This window comes from Ornithorhynchus anatinus, chromosome 7 (genome assembly GCF_004115215.2).
Source record: "Ornithorhynchus anatinus isolate Pmale09 chromosome 7, mOrnAna1.pri.v4, whole genome shotgun sequence".
Lineage (NCBI taxonomy): Eukaryota > Metazoa > Chordata > Mammalia > Monotremata > Ornithorhynchidae > Ornithorhynchus > Ornithorhynchus anatinus.
Genome location: NC_041734.1, coordinates 40,547,685 through 40,570,691, shown reverse-complemented (window position 1 = coordinate 40,570,691; position 23,007 = coordinate 40,547,685). Strand labels below are relative to the sequence as shown.

The 23,007-nt window shown below is 43.0% G+C and overlaps 1 protein-coding gene across 14 annotated transcripts in view; it reads left to right on the top strand.

Moving 5' to 3' along the window:
* Positions 1 to 23,007, top strand: part of ADARB1 (adenosine deaminase RNA specific B1) — a 225,857-nt gene that overhangs the window by 162,625 nt on the left and 40,225 nt on the right. For all 14 annotated transcript variants that reach the window (XR_003760864.2, XR_005660232.1, XR_005660231.1 and 11 more), the window contains 5 exons: positions 2,160 to 3,091; positions 9,658 to 9,772; positions 12,242 to 12,410; positions 14,553 to 14,701; positions 19,402 to 19,570. Coding sequence is in view for 11 of the 14 variants with exons in the window: in XM_029068635.2 (XP_028924468.1) it covers positions 2,160 to 3,091; positions 9,658 to 9,772; positions 12,242 to 12,410; positions 14,553 to 14,701; positions 19,402 to 19,570 (1,534 nt within the window). In the remaining 3 variants the exon portion in view is untranslated. The remainder of the gene's footprint in view (positions 1 to 2,159; positions 3,092 to 9,657; positions 9,773 to 12,241; positions 12,411 to 14,552; positions 14,702 to 19,401; positions 19,571 to 23,007) is intronic.

Here is a 23,007-nt window from a genome sequence, read left to right as displayed (position 1 = left end):
TAATTTGGTTCAGAATATTAGTAAAATGCCACATCCAGAAAGAAAGAACTGGTCACATCCACTTATCTTCCAAGTGCCTAATTAATTGGCATTTTGAAGGTAGTACATTATTCTGTTTGTCCAAAAGAAACATGTGGAAGGAAAAATCATATGGAAAAATGTGTGATTACTATATCAACATCTTATCAGTGAAAACAAATTTCTTGTAGGGCTCCTAATGTGAGATTTGATGAGACTGTATGTCTGTAGAGGGTGTCATTCTTAAAACTGTAGATCCAGGGAAAGAATTTCAAGTTATAATCAAAATGCATTCTTAATGATTAATACATTCAAAGTTTGGGAATTCCAGAACTCTTTTTTACATTTTAACTTTACTTTTCTCATTTTTTAAAAGCATGTAATGTATTCTCAATTGCTAACAATGTTATAAATCTCCATCTGGCTCTATTTTTGATCTTTTCTTGTTTTTGAGCACCGAAAGGAGTAACCTATCGAGCTTTTGCTGGAGGATGTTATAAATGAAAATTTAGTAATCATTCCATCAGCTTTGTCAACTGGGTGAAGTGGTGTGTGTGCCAGTAATACTTTGGGAAAGCTTTGTTTAAAGAAAAGTCCCACTCTCACAGGGCAAAAACAGGCTCCTTCTTGGGTTTATTTAAAGCTGGGATTATTTTTTATTATTCTTCTGTCAAACTGAATAAATACATCACTGGAAATTTAAGGTCCTTAAAGTAGAAAATTTGAAGGCTTTGATAATCATTAAGTCATTTTTAGCCTTATAATTGTCAGAGCTAATATAAATTTTCATATAGCGTGGATGATAGTTTACTTAGCATAATATAATCTCATAGATGAAGGGGCAGAAATGGTTCCTACTGCTCAACCGTAATATACTTAAAATTCGGTTGTGATTTAGGTAACAGAAACATTGATAGAAATCATTTTCAGAAGAGGTTAGAGGCTTTCAACTAGAGGAAAACCAGGGCCTGTAAGCATTTATTGAAGAGCTTTAATACCCCTATATATAACCTGGGGAAAAGGGCTTAATTTTTTTCTTAAAAATGAATTTTAAAATGAGTGTAAATGATTTTTTTTTCTTTTTGTACATAAAATGATATTAATTTGCCCCATAGGATTAGCACTGATGTAACTAATTTTGAGAGGAAGTCGTATATTAATCATAAAGGCCCTTTTAAGTTAAGGTCTGTCCTTCTGGAAAATAATTATATACATCTAAAAGAACATCTGAGAGAAGGAAGAAATTAATTTGCTAACGTTCATTAAGTATTTGGGGTGCATAGTTAACAAAACGTTAGCTTTAGGGTTACTTCGGTTCTGCCTTGCATTCTTGTAATTGTCAAACTGGGATGGAAAATTCTTGTCCTCGTGAAGCATATCAGGAATGCAAATGCAAGAAAGCCAGCTAGGTGATGAAAATTCAGGAAAATAAATGAATAAGCTTGGGAAACCGAGCTATATTTTTCTCCCGATGATTTGCGAGTGTTGCAATTGGAATGCTCGTGTATCGGCTACGTATGCAATTTTCTGAGATTACTGTCAGAATCAAATCAAATAAGTTAGCACTTCTGTTGACTCTATAGTACCTGCCGGGCGATTAACCTACAAATGCATATTTATAGGAAATTACCCCCCTTAAATGATACCTCAGCTGAAAACCAACGAACGGCTGAGGTTAAATAAAATGGAAAAGATGCAATTAAAATGGAATTTCATATCTTCCCCGACCCGATGCGGAACCTCTATTTCATTGATATTATTAATAGAGGGGTCTTTCAGCAGGAATCCCACGCAGCCTACTGCCGATGGAGTGCTGTAATGGTTTCTCGGTAGTCTAGTACATTTCCAGCAACAAAATTTAGATAAGAAATCGGCCTCTTATCTCAAAGCATCGTGGGTGCAAAATGGAACCTTTGCCAACTTTTCAAGACAGTCAGCAAATTACCAAACTCTTCTTTGGAATTCATGCTGATGGTCCTGGGATTAAAAATGGGGGTTTTCCATTCGCCCAGCACAGAGAAAGATCTGTGAGCACACATCATTTAAACCAGTTACAAAGAGAGATAAAGGAATCTATAAATTTTACATTTACAAGATCCTGCAACGAAGGCGTTGTAAGTTACTCTTTCTGGGCACCACAGGTTCCAGCAGCACCGACGTTAAGGAAAACCGCAACTCGGACAACGTCCCTCCCAAGGAGAGCACCGTGCAAAACCCCGGGGAGGGAACCCAACTCTCGAACGGTGCTGGAAGCGGCAGCAGGAAACGCCCCTTGGAGGAGGGCAACAATGGGCACTCCAAGTACCGTATCAAAAAGAGGAAGAAAACCCCGGGGCCCGTTTTACCCAAAAATGCCCTCATGCAGCTGAATGAGATTAAGCCCGGTTTGCAGTACAAGCTTCTTTCCCAGACAGGCCCCGTCCACGCTCCGATGTTTGTCATGGCTGTCGAAGTTAATGGGCAGGCCTTTGAGGGCACTGGCCCCACAAAGAAGAAGGCAAAGCTTCACGCTGCCGAAAAGGCCCTGCGGTCTTTTGTTCAGTTTCCCAACGCGTCGGAGGCGCACCTAGCCATGGGGAGAACCCTTTCCGTAAACACGGACTTTACGTCTGATCAGGCAGACTTCCCCGATACGCTTTTCAATGGATTCGAAACTCCTAACCAGACAGACAGTTCCTTTTATTTGGGTTCCAATGGAGATGGGTCTTTTAGCTCCAGTGGGGACTATAATCTATCCTCAGCCACCGTAGCTAGTAGTCTAATGCAGTCGCCTCTTCCCATACCTTCACCCTACCCATCCTCCGGCGGAAAAAACCCCGTCATGATCTTGAATGAGCTGCGGCCCGGGCTGAAGTATGAGTTTCTCTCCGAAAGCGGGGAGAGCCACGCCAAGAACTTCGTAATGGCCGTGGCTGTGGACGGTCAGAACTTCGAAGGCTCAGGAAGGAACAAAAAGCTCGCCAAAGCTCGGGCTGCTCAGTCAGCCCTGGCGTCACTTTTCAACATGCATTTGGATCAGACCCCGTCTCGCCAGCCGATTCCCAGTGAGGGGCTCCAGTTGCATTTACCACAGGTGAGAAAACCCAGCTTATGTCCGTTAACACCAAACTACGTAAACCGGCGGTTTTCTAACTATTGGGGGAGCACGTTATTAAAGCCGTCTTTTCCCTGTGACGTTTCGTCTTACCCCAGCAGGAGAGCATCTGTAGTGTCCTCTGATTCTGGAGGGAAATTTGAGTGGCTGCCTCTTGATTTTCTAAGTCTAGAACTATAGACCAAGTCATGTGAGCAGTTTTAATCAAAAAAAGAAAAACAAAAACTTGGATTTGTTACTCTGAATCAGAGCCCAAGCAGTTAATTTAACTGCTGCTTTTATGGCCTCAGATTATTACAGTTGAAACCTTTTCAAAAATTCCTTTAGGAAGGTCTCATTATGAGAAGATGAAAGGGGCAGAAAAGCAATTAACGGAGACAAGCTTAGCTTCTGAGCGTAGCAGCCAGCGTGTCCAGGTAGAGAAGCTCTCGGAGAAAAGCGATAGTAAATTCTCTTCACCCGTTCCTATTTTAACTTCTTCCTGTCCTTACCGATCACTGATTTCACAGTGCTAGTTTGGGAAGATAGCATCTCTAAAATAACGACTGGGATGAAATCACCAGCCCCAAATCCCAGCACTTATTACGACGCCTGGCACATAGGAAGGGCTTAACAAATGCCAATTTAGAAAAGATCCATAGGTGAACTGGCCATAGCATTTTTTCAATATAAATGACCCAGTGGGATCAAAGTTCTTTGCTGGCTACCTGAGGCCAGACAAAAAAAACTTCACCCTTCTCTCCTGCCCCCCCAGGGCCACCTGCTAGGCTGTCCAGGAGTCTCTCAGCTCACTCCTGTTTGGTTCTGGGAGCAAGAGGAGCTTTCAGCTTGGGTCTGTAGACTGGGAGGAGATGAAAGGCTATATCTGGCTGCCCTGTCTTAAGAGTTGGAGAACTAAAGGTGTTGGCTTTTTCTCCCCAGTACCAGCTCTGAGGGGACTGGAGAACTAAAGGTGTTGGCTTTTTCTCCCCAGTACCAGTTCTGAGGGAACTGGAGAACTAAAGGTGTTGGCTTTTTCTCCCCAGTACCAGTTCTGAGGGGGCTGGAGAACTAAAGGTGTTGGCTTTTTCTCCCCAGTACCAGTTCTGAGGGGGCTGGAGAACTAAAGGTGTTGGCTTTTTCTCCCCATTACCAGCTCTGAGGGGACTAGAGAACTAAAGGTGTTGGCTTTTTCTCCCCAGTACCAGTTCTGAGGGGGCTGGAGAACTAAAGGTGTTGGCTTTTTCTCCCCAATACCAGCTCTGAGGGGACTAGAGAACTAAAGGTGTTGGCTTTTTCTCCCCAGTACCAGTTCTGAGGGGGCTGGAGAACTAAAGGTGTTGGCTTTTTCTCCCCATTACCAGCTCTGAGGGGACTAGAGAACTAAAGGTGTTGGCTTTTTCTCCCCAGTACCAGTTCTGAGGGGGCTGGAGAACTAAAGGTGTTGGCTTTTTCTCCCCATTACCAGCTCTGAGGGGACTAGAGAACTAAAGGTGTTGGCTTTTTCTCCCCAGTACCAGCTCTGAGGGGACTGGAGAACTAAAGGTGTTGGCTTTTTCTCCCCAGTACCAGTTCTGAGGGGGCTGGAGAACTAAAGGTGTTGGCTTTTTCTCCCCAATACCAGTTCTGAGTGGGCAGTAGCAGAACTGTGACCCCGGGTAAATAAAAACATCACATAGCCACGACCTCAAGGAGACCCTTTTTTTTTCTGGCTTTGGTGTGATTTTTCAGCATGCATTTGACCAGAGCAAATTAGGAGAGGATGGGTAGGACAGTTGTCCTGGGAACAAAGGAAGAGTAGGTGCAGAATGGGGTCCAAAGGGTCACTTGCTCCACCTGCTCTCATACTCTCCTTTGCAGTCTGTCCCAGGAAGCACCCCCTCCTTAGGGCATTGTGGAAGGAAGTGAAGTAATAGTAATAACAACGTTGGTATTTGTTAAGGGCTTACTATGTGCAGAGCACTGTTCTAAGCGCTGGGGTAGATACAGAGAAATCAGGTTGTCCCACATGAGGCTCACAGTTTTAATCCCCATTTTACAGATGAGGGAACTGAGGCCCAGAGAAGTGACTTGCCCACAGTCACACAACGGACAAGTGGCAGGGCTGGGATTCAAACCCATGAACTCTGGCTCCGAAGCCCGGGCTCTTTCCGCTAAGCCACACTGCTTCTCTGAAGTGCCTCCGGATTCTGAGGCACTATAAAAGCACCCCTTCACCAATCAGTCAATGGTATTTATTAATAATAATGATGATGATGGTATTTGCCAGACACTGTACTAAGCACTGGGGTGTATACAAACAAAATGAGTTGGACATAGTCCCAATCCCCATTTTGTGGATGAGGTAACCGAGGCACAGAGAAGTGAAGTAACTTGCCCAAGGTCACACAGCAGATGAGTGGGAGGGTTAGAACCCATGATCTTCTAACTCCCAAGTCCGTGCTCTATTCACTAATGCTTTGCTGTGTGCAGAGCACTGAACTAAGCGCTTGGGAGAGTAAGTAGAGTGGGAATCTTGCCATGCCCTATGCCTCCAGCCTCTTTTCTCACCCATTACCTCAGCAACAGTGTGGCCAAGTGAACAGAGCCCAGGCCTGGGAGTCAGAAGGACCTGGGTTCTAATCCAGGCTTCTTCACTTATCTGCTGTGTGACCTTGGGCAAATCACTTAAACTTGTCTGCGTCTCAGTTACCCCTTCTGTAGAATGAGGTTTAACACTGTGGAACCCGGACTGTGTCCAATCTGATTAGCTTGTATCTACCCCAGTGCATATACAGTGCCTGGCATATAGTAAGCATTTAATAAATACCTTAAAAGAGAAAGGTGCGGTTGCTACATTAACTCACAAATTTCACATCCTGGGGAAGCTTCTGCCAAGCTTTTTCTCGAATCCTGGACTGACATTGAACTGTAGGCAGAAGGCTACTCCCTTTTCCCTCCTGCCTCTTTGGTCACCCAGGAGAGAAGATAACATGGGAGTTGGATATAATAATAATAATAACAATAATAATAATAATAAAATATTTGTTAAACATTTAATAATAATAATAATGTTGGTATTTGTTAAGCACTTACTATGTGCAGAGCACTGTTCTAAGCGCTGGGGGAGATACAGGGTCATCAGTTTGTCCCACCTGAGGCTCACAGTCTTAATCCCCATTTTACAGATGAGGTAACTGAGGCAGAGAGAAGCTAAGTGACTTGCCCAAAGTCACACAGCTGACAAGTGGCAGAGCCAGGATTCGAACCCATGACCTCTGACTCCCAAGCCCGGGTTCTTTCCACTGAGTCACGCTGCTTCGCTTACTATGTGCCAAGCACTCTTCTAATCACTGGGAGTGATACAAGGTAATCAGGTCCCATGGGGGGCTCACAGTCTCAATTCCCATTTTACAGGTGAGGGAACTGAGGCCCAGAGAAGTTAAATGACTTGCCCAAAGTCACACAGGTGACAAGTGGCAGAGCTGGGATTAGAACCCAAGACCTCTGACTCCCAAGCCTGTGCTCTTTCCATTGAGCCAACCTACATCTTCTTCAATGTGGCCCTGCCTCTTCCCACTGCCTCTTTACCTAAAGAGAAGCTTCGTGAAGGGCAGGAGGGAAAGGGAGCAAAGAGGTCAGGAAGTGCACAAAATTAATTGTCAGTCATTCATTCAGTCAGTCGTATTTATTGAGCCCTTCTCTGTGCAAAGCACTGTACTAAAAACCTGGGAGAATGCAGTATAACGATAAAATCGGCACTCTTGGCCTGGGCACAGAATTAGCCCGAGCCACTGGTGCATTTGACCAGCAATTACGTTACAGTTAAAAAGCACCTCTCGGGAATGCGTGGGCCCGAAGCCAGTCCGGTAATTGAATTCATCTAATCAGGCTGAATTTTGCCTGAAGTGATCATCCGAACTGACCCCAGGTCTCCGCAGGTCAGCAGCTCGACCTTCCAAGGAAGGGTGGTATGAAGGACACCTGAAATTACGTCTGGGTTCTGGGTACTGATCTCACGTGACCCTTCGGAACATACGGTGCCATAGTAATAATAACAATGTAGGCATTTGTTAAGCGCTTACTATGTGTTAAGCACTGTAAGTGAGGAGGTAGTTACAAGATGATCGGGTCGGACCTAGGCTGTGACGCCTTCTAATTAGGAAGGCGAACAGGTATTGGAGCTCCATTTTCCAGATGAGGAAATAGAGGCAAAGAGAAGGCACGTGACTTGTACAGCAGGTAGGTGGTGGAGCTGGCAATAGGCCAGTCTGCTTCCCATTTCCAGTAACGGAGGTACAGTCAAGTGGAATTTAGTTAATTTTTTCAAGTGATTTGACCAGGGAAGAAGTTGCCTAATGATCTCATTTCTTATCTCTTATCAAAATAATTGTTTATAATCTTGGTAATTTGTTAAGCGCTTGGCTTACTGTGTGCCAACTATTGTACTAAATGATGAGGTAGATACAGTATATGCCGATTAGAAACAATTCGTGTCCTACAGAGGGAGAAAAGATACTGAATCTCTATTTTCCAGGTGAGGAAACTGAGGCACAGAGAAATTAAGTGATTTGCCCCAGATCATTCAGCAGGCCAGGAGTGGGGCCAGGATTCAAACCTAGCTCTCCTGACTCCCAGGCCCGTGGTCTTTTCACTAGGTCATCCTGCTTCCCAGGTAGACAATAAATTGTTCAGTCCGTTGGAAGAATATTCTTGCATTTGATGAGAAGAAATCTAGAATTCAGAGGTAACTTACAAAGCAGTGTTTCCTAGTGGAAAGAGCACAGAACTGGGAATCAGAGGACCTGGGTTCTCAGCCTGTCTCTGCCACTGGCCTGCTGTGTGTCCTTGGGCAAGTAACTTACCATCTCATTAAAAAAAAAATAATGTGATGCCCCACATGGGACAATCTGATTACCCTGTATCTACCCCAGCGCTTAGAACAGTGCTCTGCACATAGTAAGCGCTTAACAAATACCATAATTGTTATTATTATTATTTCAATGCTTCCATTTCCCAAGACCTGTTATCCCTCCTACTTAGACTGAGTTTGTGGGACAGTGACTGCGTCCAACTTCATTTGTTTGTATCCACCGCAGCACTTAGTACAGTGCCTGGGATGTAGTAAGTGCTTAACAAATACCAGAATTATTATTATTATGTGGGACAGGAACTATGTCTGACCTGATTATATACCCCAGCACTTAATACAGTGCTTCATACATAGTAAGCATGTAACTAATACTGTTAATATTTATCATTGTTATCATCATTAATAATATTGTTAATATGATTATTGTAGTTATTGACTGGTTAGAATATTTGTTCCAGGAATTCAAATCTGTCTTTGTTCATTTTTGGACTAGGTTTGAGGTGGCTACTCTGTGTAGGTGACCAGTGTTCTTCAGTGGGAATTGGGAGGCTAGCTCAGTTTGCCCTCTCCTCCTGCCTCCAATCAAATATTTAAATTTTTAAAAAGTCCTTTTACAATAATACCGTAGCTTCCTCCATTTTTAGAGCTTGTGGTGAATTCCAAGATATGTGTTATCAACTTAAAATTTCATATCCAATAAGTACAAAGTCATGTGCTCCCTAAAAGTGACTCCTTCAATTCACTTTCAATTTATTCTTCCCTAAAGTTCTAGGACTTAGTATATCTCTTCAGAACTCTGACAAAATCAATAAAAACTGAATCACAAGTATAAAACATTTGAGTTTGATTCAAGATGATGTAATTTCGGCCGGACAAAATCATTTTTCACATTCCACTTTGAATCCGTTCTCAAATAGTTAAAAAGTGACTTGGGACTAACTTCAGGTTTTCATCAGTATTTCAGAATACGAATAGGTAAAGCAGGTATTTGCCCAGTTTGGATGATTTGTCATCCTTTATTTTGTGATGGTGCCTGTGGCCTTTTGGTTCTTGTTGAGTAAAGTTGATCATCAGAAGGAACGCATAAAGAAAAGGATGGCATGTTTTAGTTTATGGAGAGCTCTGACATGTGAGAGCCATTCCAATCTGATGTTTATTTAACTAGAAAATGACCCAGAATGATCATCTTCAGTGTGCATGCTTACTGGGAATGTAATATGACTTCCCAAAATATCTATTTTCCTCAGTTTGAAATGAAATAGTATTGCCTCGAGGATATAAAGCTGTCAGAGAGCTGGCACACAAATTGTGGATTCATTTATTGAAAATCAGTGCTTTTTCAACAAGGTTTTATGATGATGGTATTATCAAGCTATGTTGTACTAGATAAGCCACTGTATTTTTATATGAGATGAGCATTATTTTAAACCTGCTAATTTAGAAGTCATGTTGCAATATTTTTGTATGACAAAAGGTTTATGCTTGTGAATAATTGGATTTTGCTGTTTCGTGCTTAATCCAATTTATAAAATCCATTACTGGGTTCTCATTGTAAACAGTCTGAGACAGACATAAAAATAAAACCTGTTTCCTTTCTTGATTTATTTTAATTCTTATATTCTATTTCATGAGCACTAGCATTGATAAATGCTCAATTTAAGTATTTGCTTATTTGAATACATGCTATTCTTCTGCTCATATCTTTGATTCCCAGGTTCTAGCAGATGCTGTTGCACGCTTGGTCATAGATAAATTCAGTGATCTGACTGATAATTTTACATCCCCCCATGCTCGTAGAAAAGTTCTTGCTGGAATTGTCATGACAACAGGTAAAAATACTTAAGTTGTGGTAATTTCACTTTGCTCTATCACTCTAACACAACTCCATCAACTTGAATTCGATCTTAGTATTACTCATAGGAGATGCTTAGAGGGTGCCTTGCAAAATCTTGGCTAATTGCAACACTGCACGAGCTATTTTTTTTTACATCTTTTAACTCCGGTTTCTATTTACCATTTTACTGACTAAAACAACCCCCGGACTACCCCATCTGGAGGAAACTCTCATATTTCTCATCCCCCTGGTGCCATCACAACGTATCCAATGCTTCAAAAAAATGGAAATTCTATCTGTGATAAAACCTGGCATTCTCTAGTCTTTAGTGATGATGGAAAACTAATTAAAAAGGGGGAGTTTAGGATTCGAAGGCCCGTTTTGCCTGGAAGAAAGCAGAGGAGCATAATAGTGAGAGGAATCCCATCCAAGAATTTACTCTCCAAACCAGGTAGCCACACAGTTGCCCTCTGGGTCTTCTGGTGTTCTTTTGTCCCCAACTGCTCAGGACACGGACACAGCCAGAGGAAGTAGCTTTGGTTCCTAGCTCTGGTCACCCTTCAGCTCCCTGAAAATGTCCGCACCCACGTGGGGTAGGTTAACCACACCAATGAGAGTCTGTTTTCTCTACCTCTTCGTTCATTCATTCAGTAGTATTTACTGAGCGCTTACTATGTGCAGAGCACTGTACTAAACGCTTGGAATGTACAATTTGGCAACAGATAGAGACAATCCCTGCCTATTGACGGGCTTACAGTCTAATCTTGGCTTCCCTCCCGCAAGGTAGCAGAGGTGAGGTATATATTCCCTCTTAGAATTCATTTGCTCTTCCAGGTGATAAAATGGTAGGTAATAGACCATCCCCCCTCTCAGGGAGAGTTTCCATTACCGGTCTTGGCTATGAGAGGAAGAGCCAAGCAGAGGCCTACCCATTCCATTCCTTGCTTGGGCAGTGGCTAGCGAGTGGAAGGCAATCTGCTACAAGTCAAATTACACCCATGCTGGGCAGCAACGGCATGGGAGAGAGTCGAGGGCAGAGACTCAAATTTACAGCGCAGAAGACGGCAATGGTAAAACGCTTCCATATTTTTACCCGGAAAACTCTATGGATCACTACCAGAACGATTGCAGATGGAGAGCGGGGCATTCTGGGAGAGATGTGTCCATGGTGTCACTATGGGTCGGAAACGGCTCGACAGCACAAGACAAGAGTAGACCATCTGAGTTCTTCCTTAGCACCTAGAAAATTGAAATATTTTAAATCGATGTTGGCTAACTGATTTTTTAGGGCCTGGGAAGAAGTAAATTACCTCATGGGAGTTATTACCATTAAATGGGTTCCTTGAACCGGCGCTGAATTGACGTCCATTCAGAGAAAGGTCAGTGAGGACACCAGTTTATCTGTCGGTTAGGCCTTGGTCCTTCAAGAGGTCTCACCGTGGTTGTTCTAGCTGTACTGTGAAGAGTTAATACCAAAAGTGTGCATTCTCTGGAAGTTGAGTAACCTTGTGATTTGGTTTTCAACCTGATTAATTGGTTAAAAAGGCTGATGGATGGACAGACTGACAAATCTGGTAACATAATTTAATCACTTTTTCTGTTTTTACTATTATTATTTATTATCATCATTATTATATGGACTGTGTCCAACCTGATTTGCTTGTTTTGTTATTATTATGGCATTTATGAAGTGCTTACTACATGCTAGGCACTGTACTAAGCGCTGAGCTGGATCCAAGCAAATCAGGCTGGACACAGTCCCCGTCCCATATGAGGCTCACCGTCTCAATCTGCATTTTACAGATGAGTTAACTGAAGCACGGAGAAGTGAAGTGACATACCCAAGGTCACACAGCAGACAAGTGACAGAGTCAGGATTAGAACCCATGATCTTCTGACTCCCAGGCCCAAGGTTTATCTGTTAGGCTATGCTGCTTGTCCTTTCTCCTTGCCGTCCTGGTCAGTCATCAGGTTTCATGGGTCATCTGGGTCTGCCTGTGGGCTGGTTGCAGGAAGGGATATGGAAGCCAGGTATTTGCATTCTCTGCAGCTCTGGTCAGCCCCTGCCATAAGCCTCTCCATGGTCAAATAGGAGTCTGGGGGTCCCCCTACACCCTGCCTCTCTCTTCTCTTCTTTTTCCCTCACTCAGTATCTCTTTCTGCCCAACACATAGGCCCACGGCTTCATTCAGTCGTATTTACTGAACGCTTACTGTGTGCAAAGTACTATCGTAAGTGCTTGGGAGAGTACGGTACAATACAACATCGACAACACTGCTTGCTCTGCTAAATGCACAGCTTTTAGGAATACCAATGGTGTTCATCAGCTACACCTTGAGAGACTCTGGACAAATTGGATTTGGACTTTCAAGGGGAAAGAATTTGGAAGGAAATGGGAAGAGAATCGATTCACTCAATTACCAAGAATTTAAGGAAAGGTGATTTCATGCTGTTTGTGTTTCAGGTACAGATGTTAAAGATGCCCAGGTAATAAGCGTTTCCACAGGAACGAAATGCATTAATGGCGAATACATGAGTGACCGTGGCCTTGCGTTAAATGACTGCCATGCAGAAATAATATCTCGTAGATCCTTGCTTAGATATCTTTACACACAGCTTGATCTCTTCTTAAGGTAAGTTTGAGTTTAGAGACTTTGAACTTAATTTTAAAAGTCCTGATTGCAGTGAAGGCTTTTAGGAATGATAGAATCACGGTGCTAGTAATAATAATGATAGCGATTATGGTACTTGTTAAATCTTACTATGTGCCAAGCACTGTTCTACGCACTGGGATAGGTACAAAATGATCAGGATGGACACAGTCCCTGACACATACGGGGCTCACACTCTTAATCCCCATTTTACAGATGAGGGAACCGAGACCCTGAGAAGTGAAATGACTTGCCCAAGGCTACACAACAGATTCGTGGCAGAGCCGGAATTAGAACGCAGGTCCTTCTGATTCCCAGGCCCATGCTCTATCCACTAGGCCACACTGCTTCCCAGTGGGTGAAGTATCAGTGTCCAGCCACACCAAAGGACATTTCGGCATTTGGTCGGGGACCTTTAGGATAGACTGCCCTTTTGGGACTTTTTCCATATCGGGGTGAAGCAGCTAGTAAATGCTGACAGGATATCACCAGCCCCCCCAAAATCCTTCTCCTAGAAGCTCCAGCGACCTGCCCTCTAGGGAATTGGGTCCGATAAACAGGGTGGGGTATCCTGGCAAGACTTCCTTTCTTTCGTGGAGAACAACTGATGAGACTCTTTCCCGAGACTTCTGATGGCATAAAATAATATTCAAAGTAGAGGCAGAAATATTAGCGTGAAAAAGCCATAATATGGTCATACATTTGAGGTTTATAATGAATAACATTCATCATCTCCATGTTCAAGTCTATCCAGAACAGATTGAAATAGGCCATCGTGAACCATAGTAGAACCATGTCTAAGGCAAATTGTTACTGGGTGATTTTTGCTCTGACGGGGTTAATTACTGACTCCTCTTCCCTCACCTCTCCCTTATGTAGTGTGCTTTTCGTTTAGGGGCAGGACCACATTTTGATTTCCAGAAGGAAATTTTGTTCTGTGCTGTGGTTAACCGGCTCAGTTAACTGCATTTGCAAATTGCTCCTGCTGTGCAAAGCAGCAGGCGAGAAGGAGAGGAGGTGCCCGGCTTTTTTCTCAGTCAGATTTAAAGATAAAGGCCCCAGTAAGAGCAAATGTAAATGCACAGATAGAGACACGGGCTTGAAATGGATACAGACAGAAAATGAACACCCACATAAACACAGGGAGTTGCTCACGCTAACAGAAAGGAACACATATACATACAGAGAGACAGACACACGTACACACACGATAAGCAAAACAAAGGGAGATAAACCCCGTTCTTCCATAACCTAGGAGGATGTTTTCTTGTAGAATCCTGGATGACAGGAAATTTGGGTTGAAGTACTCACTGTGCCTGGTGCTGTGTATATATGCACATGCACGCACGCATACACACTCTCTAAATTCACACTGCCCTAGTTTCAACACCTGCTCAACTATTCAGGTGAACGTTCTTAATTCTCCTAACAATTTCCTAGGCAAAGCTTATAGTAGAAATGTATGTTATGGTGGAACTGAGTGGTCAAAGGCCCCCAGGAGATAGACACAAGGTGAAGATAAGCAACATTATCCAATCTAATAAGAACCTGTTCAATAAGTACAGTGTTCTGCACATAGTAAGCGATCAATATACTGTTGAATAATAAGCATTGTTTTTCTTCTTGAAAAATGACCTAAATCCCAGTTAACTCACCCAGTTTAAGTTGACAAGATGTTTTTTGAAGACCTCGTCGTTGAATTTATCCAAACTGGCAGCCTTCGTAACTACTTATAGTAATAAATAGCAGAGACGTACCACTTGCTGGGGAAAAAAACGTGTTATATTTGCTTATTTGGAACCTACAGCCTTCAAGCTTCCAAACCTAACCTTGGATCAAGGAATTCCTCATGCAACCTATTTATACACTAAATGATTCTGAAAACTTCAGTCATGAGACCTTCTACCCTTCGTCTTTCCAAACTTCTTAATCTTTTTAGTAGATCCTCACAGAGAATCTACTCCATCCCCCCATTTCTTTTGCTTACAAATAGTCCATTGCCAGGCACATAAAACAAAATGTGACCTCCCTTCTTCATAAAGCCTAGAAGTCTTTGCTATTTAAAAATAAATGAAAAATACAATAAGCTGTCACGTGTATCTCTTTTTTTTTGGTTTATTTCAGTAATAGAGATGACCAACACAAATCTATTTTCACGAAATCAGAAAGAATTGGGTTTAAACTGAAGGACAATGTCCAGTTTCATCTATACATTAGTACCTCTCCATGTGGAGATGCCCGGATTTTCTCTCCACACGAAGCAATACAAGAGGGTATGAGTTTATGCTTTTAAGGCATTTGTTGTTTCTAATGATGTTGTACAGTTATACGGCAATGGACGAAAGATATTCAAACAACCACCATTTCACTTCTGACTTTTGGTGTCATTGAAACTTTCAACCGTTTCCTCCTCTCCTGGCTACAAATTGGTAAATGTGATTTGAAAATGGTCTTTAAAGCTTAAAACCAGAAGCACAATCTGTGATCCAACAGATTCTAGATTGGTATATATTTAAACCTGGTAAACTACCTAGAAATGAGAAAAGCCATGATATCTATATTTATCCTGTGATAGATATGTGTGTGTTTTCAGCAGGTGCCGTATATATTGGCTACTAGATTATCCAGTCAGTTATCCAATTCCCACCTTGATTATTGTATCAGCTTCCTTGCTCACCTCCCAGCCTCCTGTCTCTCCCCACTCCAGTCTATGCTTCACTCTGCTGTCCGGATCATTTTTCTGCAAAGCTATTCGGACCGCGTTTCCCCACGCCTTGGTAACCTCCAGTGGTCACCCATCCACCTCAGCTTCAGACAGAAGCTCCTCGCCGTTGGCTCTAAAGGACTCATTTCCCCGGCCCCTTCCTACCTCACCTCGCTGCTCTCCTACCTCAACCCAGCCTGCACACTTCACTTGTCTAATGCTAACCTTCTCACTGTACCTCATCTCGTCTAACTCGCCACCAACTTCGCTCCCACGTCCTGACTCTGGCCTGGAAGTGAATCGCAGGATAACTTTAGCCTCGGTTAGGCACTGTACTAAGCGCCATCTTCATCACCTTATTTATTTTGTTTAATGAGATGTACATCACCCTGATTCTGTTTATTTGCCATTGTTTTCATGAGATGTTCTTCCCCTTGACTCTATTTATTGCCATTGTTCTTGTCTGCCCGTCTCCCCCGATTAGACCGTAAGCCCGTCAAAGGGCGGGGACTGTCTCTATCTGTTGCCGATTTGTACATTCCAAGCGCTTAGTACAGTGCTCTGCACATAGTAAGCGCTCAATAAATACTATTGAGTGAATGAACATGCTCCCTCCTTATATCCGACAGACAGTTGCTCTCTCCCCGCTCCACTAAAGCCTTATTGAAAGCGCAGCTCTTCCAGGAGGCCTCCCTTCTTCTTCAGTAGTATTTATTGAGCACTAACTATGTGCAGAGCACTGTACTATAAGCGCTTGGAATGTACAATTCAGCAACAGATAGAGACAATCTCCTCCTTCCCTGACTAAGCCCTTCTTTCCTCTTCTCCCACTCCCTTCTGCATCACACTATGTTCCCTTTATTCATCCCCACGCCTAGCCCCACATCACATAATAATAATAACGTTGGCATTTGTTAAGCGCTTACTATGTGCAAAGCACTGTTCTAAGCGCTGGGGAGGATACAAAGTGAGCAGGTTGTCCCACGTGGGGCTGACAGTCTTCATCCCCATTTTACAGATGAGGTAACTGAGGCTCAGAGAAGTTGTGACTTGCCCAAAGTCACATATATATCTGTAATTTGTTTATAATAATGTCTCTAGATTGTAAGCTCGCTGTGGCCAGGGAATTTGTCTGTTATATTGTACTCGCCTAAGCACTTAGTTTAGTGCTCTATACATAGTTAGCACTCAATAAATGTCTTCGACTATAAACCTTGGTCTTCTCATCCTGGGTGGGCTTCTTGGGAACAGACAGAAGAGGGGAGGAACCCCCTGGGAAACCACTACCGTCCATCCTCCCCTATGCCCAGTCTTTTTCTCTGGAGAAGAGCAGCAGTGATAGCTTCCGGAAGCAGTGCTGCCTGCCAATATCTTGCAGGAGGGCTAACATTTGGTGTTAGCCAGGAAAACACCAGAGAATAGGGACTGCAGTGCTGTCTTTATCCCACCCCTGCCTGCTCTCTACCCAGTGTGGAAGGGCTTTTGCGTGACCTCCGTGGGCCGACGCGTTGTAGTGCTCCTTTAGTTGGAAGAAGACACTGCCGACGGTGAGCCTGCAGGGCAGCTCTTGCATTCTTTCCCCCAAGAAAATCCTTTAGTGCACTTTTTCTGGCTCTGGACCATTCAAGTGAGCAGGGCTCACACATCAGTGGTTAAGAGAAGAAAAATATGTCTTCCTAGCATCACCTCCACATAGTTGGCAGCTGGTTGGAAAGTGAAAATGAGTAAACTTGAGATACCCTTCCCCCCCTCCCCCCTCCCCGCCAAAAAAGTCCTTGAACAAACTTGCGCTACCCCCTATTATTCACGCAAGCTTTCTTGTGGACAGGGAACGTGTCTACCAACTCTGTTATATTGTATTCTTCCAAGCACTTATTACAGTGCTTTGCACCCAGTAAGTGCTCAATAAACATGATTGATTGATTGAAACCAAGTCAGGTTGGCCTGGTTGGTGTTGGAGGGGGAAAGAACACCTTAAGCCCAGCTGTGCTTCTGACTGCTCCTCCAAAACCTCAGAAACAATAATTGGATTTAGTTCTGACCTCACAAGCCCATGTAGAAGAATTGTACTTTCTAAGTGCTTAGTACAGTGCTCTGCTCACAGTAAGTGCTCAATAAATATGATTGAAGGAATGAATGTCGCTCATTTAAGTTAATTGGCATCGGATAGCAGAAAGCACACCTAACCAAATGAGGAATCGTTGTGATACACACACACACATGTATGCACACACACTCTCTCATGATTGCAAATAAAGGAAGCCTCAGCATCAACAGTATTTATTGAACACCTCAGTGGTTGAGGACCATATAGAAGGATTAGATCCCCTCAAGTAGCATATAATCTAATGGGAAGAAACAAGTAGTCACTATCGTCCTCTCCAAGATGCTTAGTACAGTGCTCTGTACACAGGAAATCTTAATAAATACCATCGTTTGACAAATATGTGCAAGAGAACAAGCGAGTGGGTACAAATACTAAACACTAATGGAAAAATGAATCAATAGCAAATGAACAGATAGGTATTTAATAATTTGTTGTATCAGTTTCTTGAATCAGTCAATCGATTGATCGATTTGCATCACTTTCTTGAAAAGAGGGCAGCTCTTGCCCACGGATGGTTGGGGGGCTCTATCAGGGAGTGGTTCATTTATTCATTCACTCATTCAATCATATTTATTGAGCGCTTACTGTTTGCAGAGCACTGTACTAAGAGCTTGGGAGAGTACAGTATAGCAACAGACACCTTCCTGCCCACAGCGAGCTCACAGTCTAGAGGGAGAGACAGACACTAATCTAAATAAATAAATAAAATAACAATTTCATGAAGGAGATGTTTGAAAGGAAGGATGTTGGGGAGGAATGTGGCTTGGTGAATCTAAGAATGGAGGGCGTTCCAGTTAGTGCAGAAGGCTTCAGCAATCGAGAGATTGGAGATGAGTGAGAATGTGAGTTGTTTTAAGAGATTTGCTAGGAATAGATTACCTTTAGCTCAATTCCTGTGAGTCTGGATCCACTGGGGAGCAAAGGCAGACTAGGGGCCTACTTCAGGTGCTGGAAATCACCAGTCACTGGGAAATGGAGCCCTGCGGTATTAGGCCTCTCCTGTAGCCCCTGACTGCATACTGTAAGCACGCTAAAAATATCAGCCCTCATTGCCTAAGTTGATGAGCACTATGCAGGTATATCACAAAGGTTTAATGGGAAAAATCTGTGTGTCTTAAGGATCAGTAAATCAATATTTGCTGAGCTCTCTCTGTTTTCAGAGCACTGTACTCAAGCAATTAGAAGATTACAATGCAATAGCAGACATGATCCCTGCCCGCAACGAGCTTAGTGTGTAGAGAGGGAAACAGCCGTTAATATAAATAAAGAATTTATAAATTATAGATGCATAAATAAGTACTGTGGGGCAGGGGGTGGAGCTAATATCTAATGTCCAAAGGTCAAAGATCCAAGTACATGGACAATGCATAAGGGAGAGCAACCTGAGAAAAGAGGACTTAATAGAGGAAGGTGTCTTGAAGAAGTGACCTTAATAGGGCTTTAAAATTGGGGTGAGTGGTGCTCTGGTGCATTTGGGTTGGGGGGTGGTAGGGAGGGAAAGGCAGGTCCAGACCAGGCCAGGATCTCTCTGTACTTGAAACAAAAATGATCTGAAATGCATACAAGAGCCTCCTCTGTTGGTTACAGCATACGAGAGTGGTAATGGAGGCGATTGAGAGCTCCCCTCCTCCGAGAGGCCTTCCCAGACTGAGCTACCCCTTTTCCCTCTGCTCCCTCTGCTCCCTCCCCCTTCACCTCCCCTCAGCTAAGCCCCCTTTCCCTCTGCTCGTCCCCCTCTTCCTACCCCTCCCCTCAGCACTGTGCTCATTTGTATATATTTTATTACCCTATTTATTTTGCTAATGAGGTACACATCCCCTTGATTCTATTTATCGTGATTATATTGTCTTGTTTTTGTCCGTCTGTCCCCCCGATTAGACTGTGAGCCCGTCATTGGGCAGGGATTGTCTCTATCTGTTGCTGAAGTGTACATTCCTAGCGCTTAGTCCAGTGCTCTGCACGTAGTAAGCGCTCAATAAATGCTGTTGAATGAATGAATGATTGGTGTTCACCTTTTATCCTTCCCAAATAGGTTTGTTTGGATTTGTCTTTTCAAGACATATTGTTCAGATCATTCTGTTTCTTCATAAGTGCTAGTGTCCATGAGAGTTTGAAGCACACGTCTCTTCCTTCTAGGTTCTAACCATGGTTCTGTCATTTAGATCAGAGCGACAGACATCCGAATCGAAAAGCAAGAGGACAGCTTCGTACAAAAATAGAATCTGGTGAAGGGACGATTCCGGTCAGATCCACTGCAACCATCCAGACGTGGGACGGCGTTTTACAGGGAGAAAGACTACTCACTATGTCATGCAGTGACAAGATAGCTAGGTGAGGTGACAAGTGTCCAGATAATTGATTTTCACATAAGTAGGTCTTGTTTGCTTCTCTATTTGAAGTGAATAACAGTATTCTAACTTTGTTCCATGAAGTCTAGCAATGATAATTTCATTTTGTTTCTCATTTATGCCACGTAACAAGAAGTTCTGGAATCAAAATCGCAAACCACAGCGTGAACCTATTATTTCGTACTAGATACTAGAAAAGAAGAGAATCCGTGCCAGAACAGCCGTGGAAAGAAGCAAAAGCATTTCATTTGTCTTATACTTGTAGATTGTTCATTTTGGGCAGAATTTGGTATGGAATAGAACTGAAGGAGGGAGAAATAAGCTTTGCTAAAGTCAAGTATCAAAACAGTGGTGTGAGGAATTTTAAAGGTAGCCATAAGAAGAAGAAGAGCCTCATGTTATGTATCTTGAATAAATATATACTTCTAGCTCATTCTGGGATTTTCCTGGCTTCCCTCCAACATCTGTTAGCAGGGAATGAAAATAGGATGTCAGCAGCGGCAGCCACTGTCTTTACTGAGGATATAAAGTTGATGGCTCTTGGGTTCAGGGAGGTCCTAGTTTTATTACCTGTTGATCCCGGTTTGTCTGTTTCCCCCATCCCCTCCATTGCCCCTTATCCAGCGGCTTCATATCAAATCCAAGACTGCAGGTAACCAGGTTCCCTCTGCTCTCAGACGTCAACTTCAATCCCCTACCCTGTTTCCCCAGCCCACTAACACAAACTTTTAAACCTGACTTGAGCTGTGTTACTCAGCTGTGACTTCAGTGTCATGCAAGAAACCCTGGGAGCGTTGGAAGCCTTAGCAAGGTATGCTGAACTCACCTCGGATGAGATGATAGAAGACAACATATTTGCACAGTCAGGGCCCAGGTATAAACCATGAAGAATGCCCTTGAGGCTAGAGTAAACATGTTTATGTATAGTACTTGCCCTCCATTTTAAAATTTCGGATTGATTCTGCACTATATGACTTACATACCTGACTTAGCAATTGATTTTCTCTTTCTGATAACCACTGAACTGTCTTATGGTCTAACTGCTTCCCAGGAGCAGTGTTATCTAGTGGAAAGGGCACAGGGTTGGGAGTCAGGAGGCCTGGGTCCTCATCCCGATTCTGCCACTTGCCTGCTCTGTGATTTCGGCCAGCTCGCTTGAATTCAACTCTGAGCCTCAGTTCCCTCATCTCTGAAATGAAATTAAAAACCCGTTCTCCTTCCCCTTCAGATCCCCGAGTGTCCCGAGTGGGACAGGGACTGTCTGATGTGATTGCATTGTATCAACTCCAGTGCTTAGTACAGTGCTTGGCACATGGTAAGCACATTACAGATTCCACAGTTTTTATTATTATTACCCCTTCCTTAAACCTTGAGGGCCAAAAATATGTTCATCTGGCTCTGCTTGACTGCATGCCTCTGAAACAAAGAAAGAGTCTTTGATGCCATGGAAATGCTGTTTGTTGTGTCAGTCCTTAATTAATTTAAGTTTCCACTCACTTTGTGAATTTTGTCCATTTAAGACAGTAGAGAATTGAAGTTTAATATCTTTCTACAATAAATACAAGGGAAAGATTAGTCCCTATTTTTGCACTCCAAACTGGAATATCATTAGAGAGCAGAAAGAATATATAAACATATATATATATTTTAATTTACAAGTAGGCTTACCTTTTTTTCCTCCATCAAACCCAGGCTTCCCTTGATCAGGAAGGTAAAAAAAAAGCCAAAAACTGGTATTATCTCTAACATTGTAATTCAAGCAGGCATTAGAAATGCCTTCTAAAAAAAATCCTGAGAGAAAAGAAAAAACACAAGTGTACAAAGTAAGAGAAATTAATATGCAGCGGTAACAGTTGGTATCCATAGATCAGGCTCTTTCTCTTCAGGATAAGGGCAAGAATAGGGCATTCTGGTGTCACTGCCATTGTCTGCTCTTCCTTCTCCTCCTCTGCCTTCTCCTCTTCCCACTGCTGCATTTACCTTCCCTTGCAACAATCCTCTCCCTCTCACCACCCCGTATCTTGCTACTAATTCTTCCCTCCCCTCTTCCTCACTGCCAACTCCATGCCTCTTTATATGGGGACTAGGAGAAGAAAGGGAAAGAGAGGGAAAGGAGGTTAAGGGGGGCAAGAGCGTTGACAAAGAGTAGGTTAGCAGCAGAGGTAAAGAAGACAGGGGAATGATGGTGGCATCCAGCAGACCTCGTTTTGGTCTCGACCCTCTTTTTCCGGATGCAGTATTTCTTCTGTCCCTTGGCTTCAGGAAAACTGTATTTCTGACTTCTGGCAATCAACAGACAATTTCTATTTCCCCATTGTAGGCACATCTGGGTCTGGAAAAAGGCAAGTTATTTACTGAACAAAAAATCTTCTCTAAGTTGTTTACTTTTATCCCGAAAGGAAGGCAAAATGGTCAGGGCAGGATGACTTCATCAGAATGTCCATGGGCACTCTTGTCGAGTGAAACTGCAGTGCAGTCTGTAATAGAAATAACGTTTTTGATTTGCTTTACCTTTCCCAGCAAGAGATTAGATTTTGACACTGATAAAATCATCAGACCAGGATTCTGGCAATCACTAAGCAATTTGATTGCCTTCAGAAATTCACCAGGATCCTAAAATCACTCCACAGTGAATGATTTGAGCAGCCTAATTTAGTGTTGAAGATGCCCTGTCTGACTCTCATCTTCAGAGTAAAGCAGAGCTAAATAGTCGATCTAGAGTTGTTTGATTTATTCAGTGTCACCTGGCTCAGATGGGATCCACGAACTGGAGTCAGACTGTGTTTCTAATCCATTGGAAACTTTTCCAGTTCAAGACACTGTGAGCTTCAATAAAAGGGTTTAAGACAATGAGTAACTTGTATTGAAGGTTTTCTAGAAGCAATTGCAGTCAGTTCTCCTCTACAACATATTTACGGTATGTGCTTCAAATAGAATGCTACTTTAGAATTGGGGAATAGTCTTCTGACAGTTGATATCTAGATTAATAGAATGATGTGATTTCAGAGGAAATAGTTGTGCACATTTGTGTGATGTCAGTCAAGGTGTAATTAAGGCAAGATTCTTTAAGACAGTATCCTCTATGTTAAGCGCTTACTATGTACCAGGCAGTGAGCATGGTTAGGTACAAGATAATGTAATTGAGTGTGTTTCTGACCCACCTAGATGATAATAATAATGTTGGTATTTGTTAAGCGCTTACTATGTGCAGAGCACTGTTCTAAGCACTGGGGTAGATACAGGGTAATCAGTTTGTCCCACATGAGGCTCACAGTCTTCATCCCCATTTTGCAGATGAGGTAACTGAGGCCCAGAGAAGTTAAGTGACTTGCCCACAGTCACACAGCTGACAAGTGGTATAGCCGGGATTCGAACCCGTGACCTCTGACTCCCGCCTGTGCTCTTTCCACTGAGCCACCC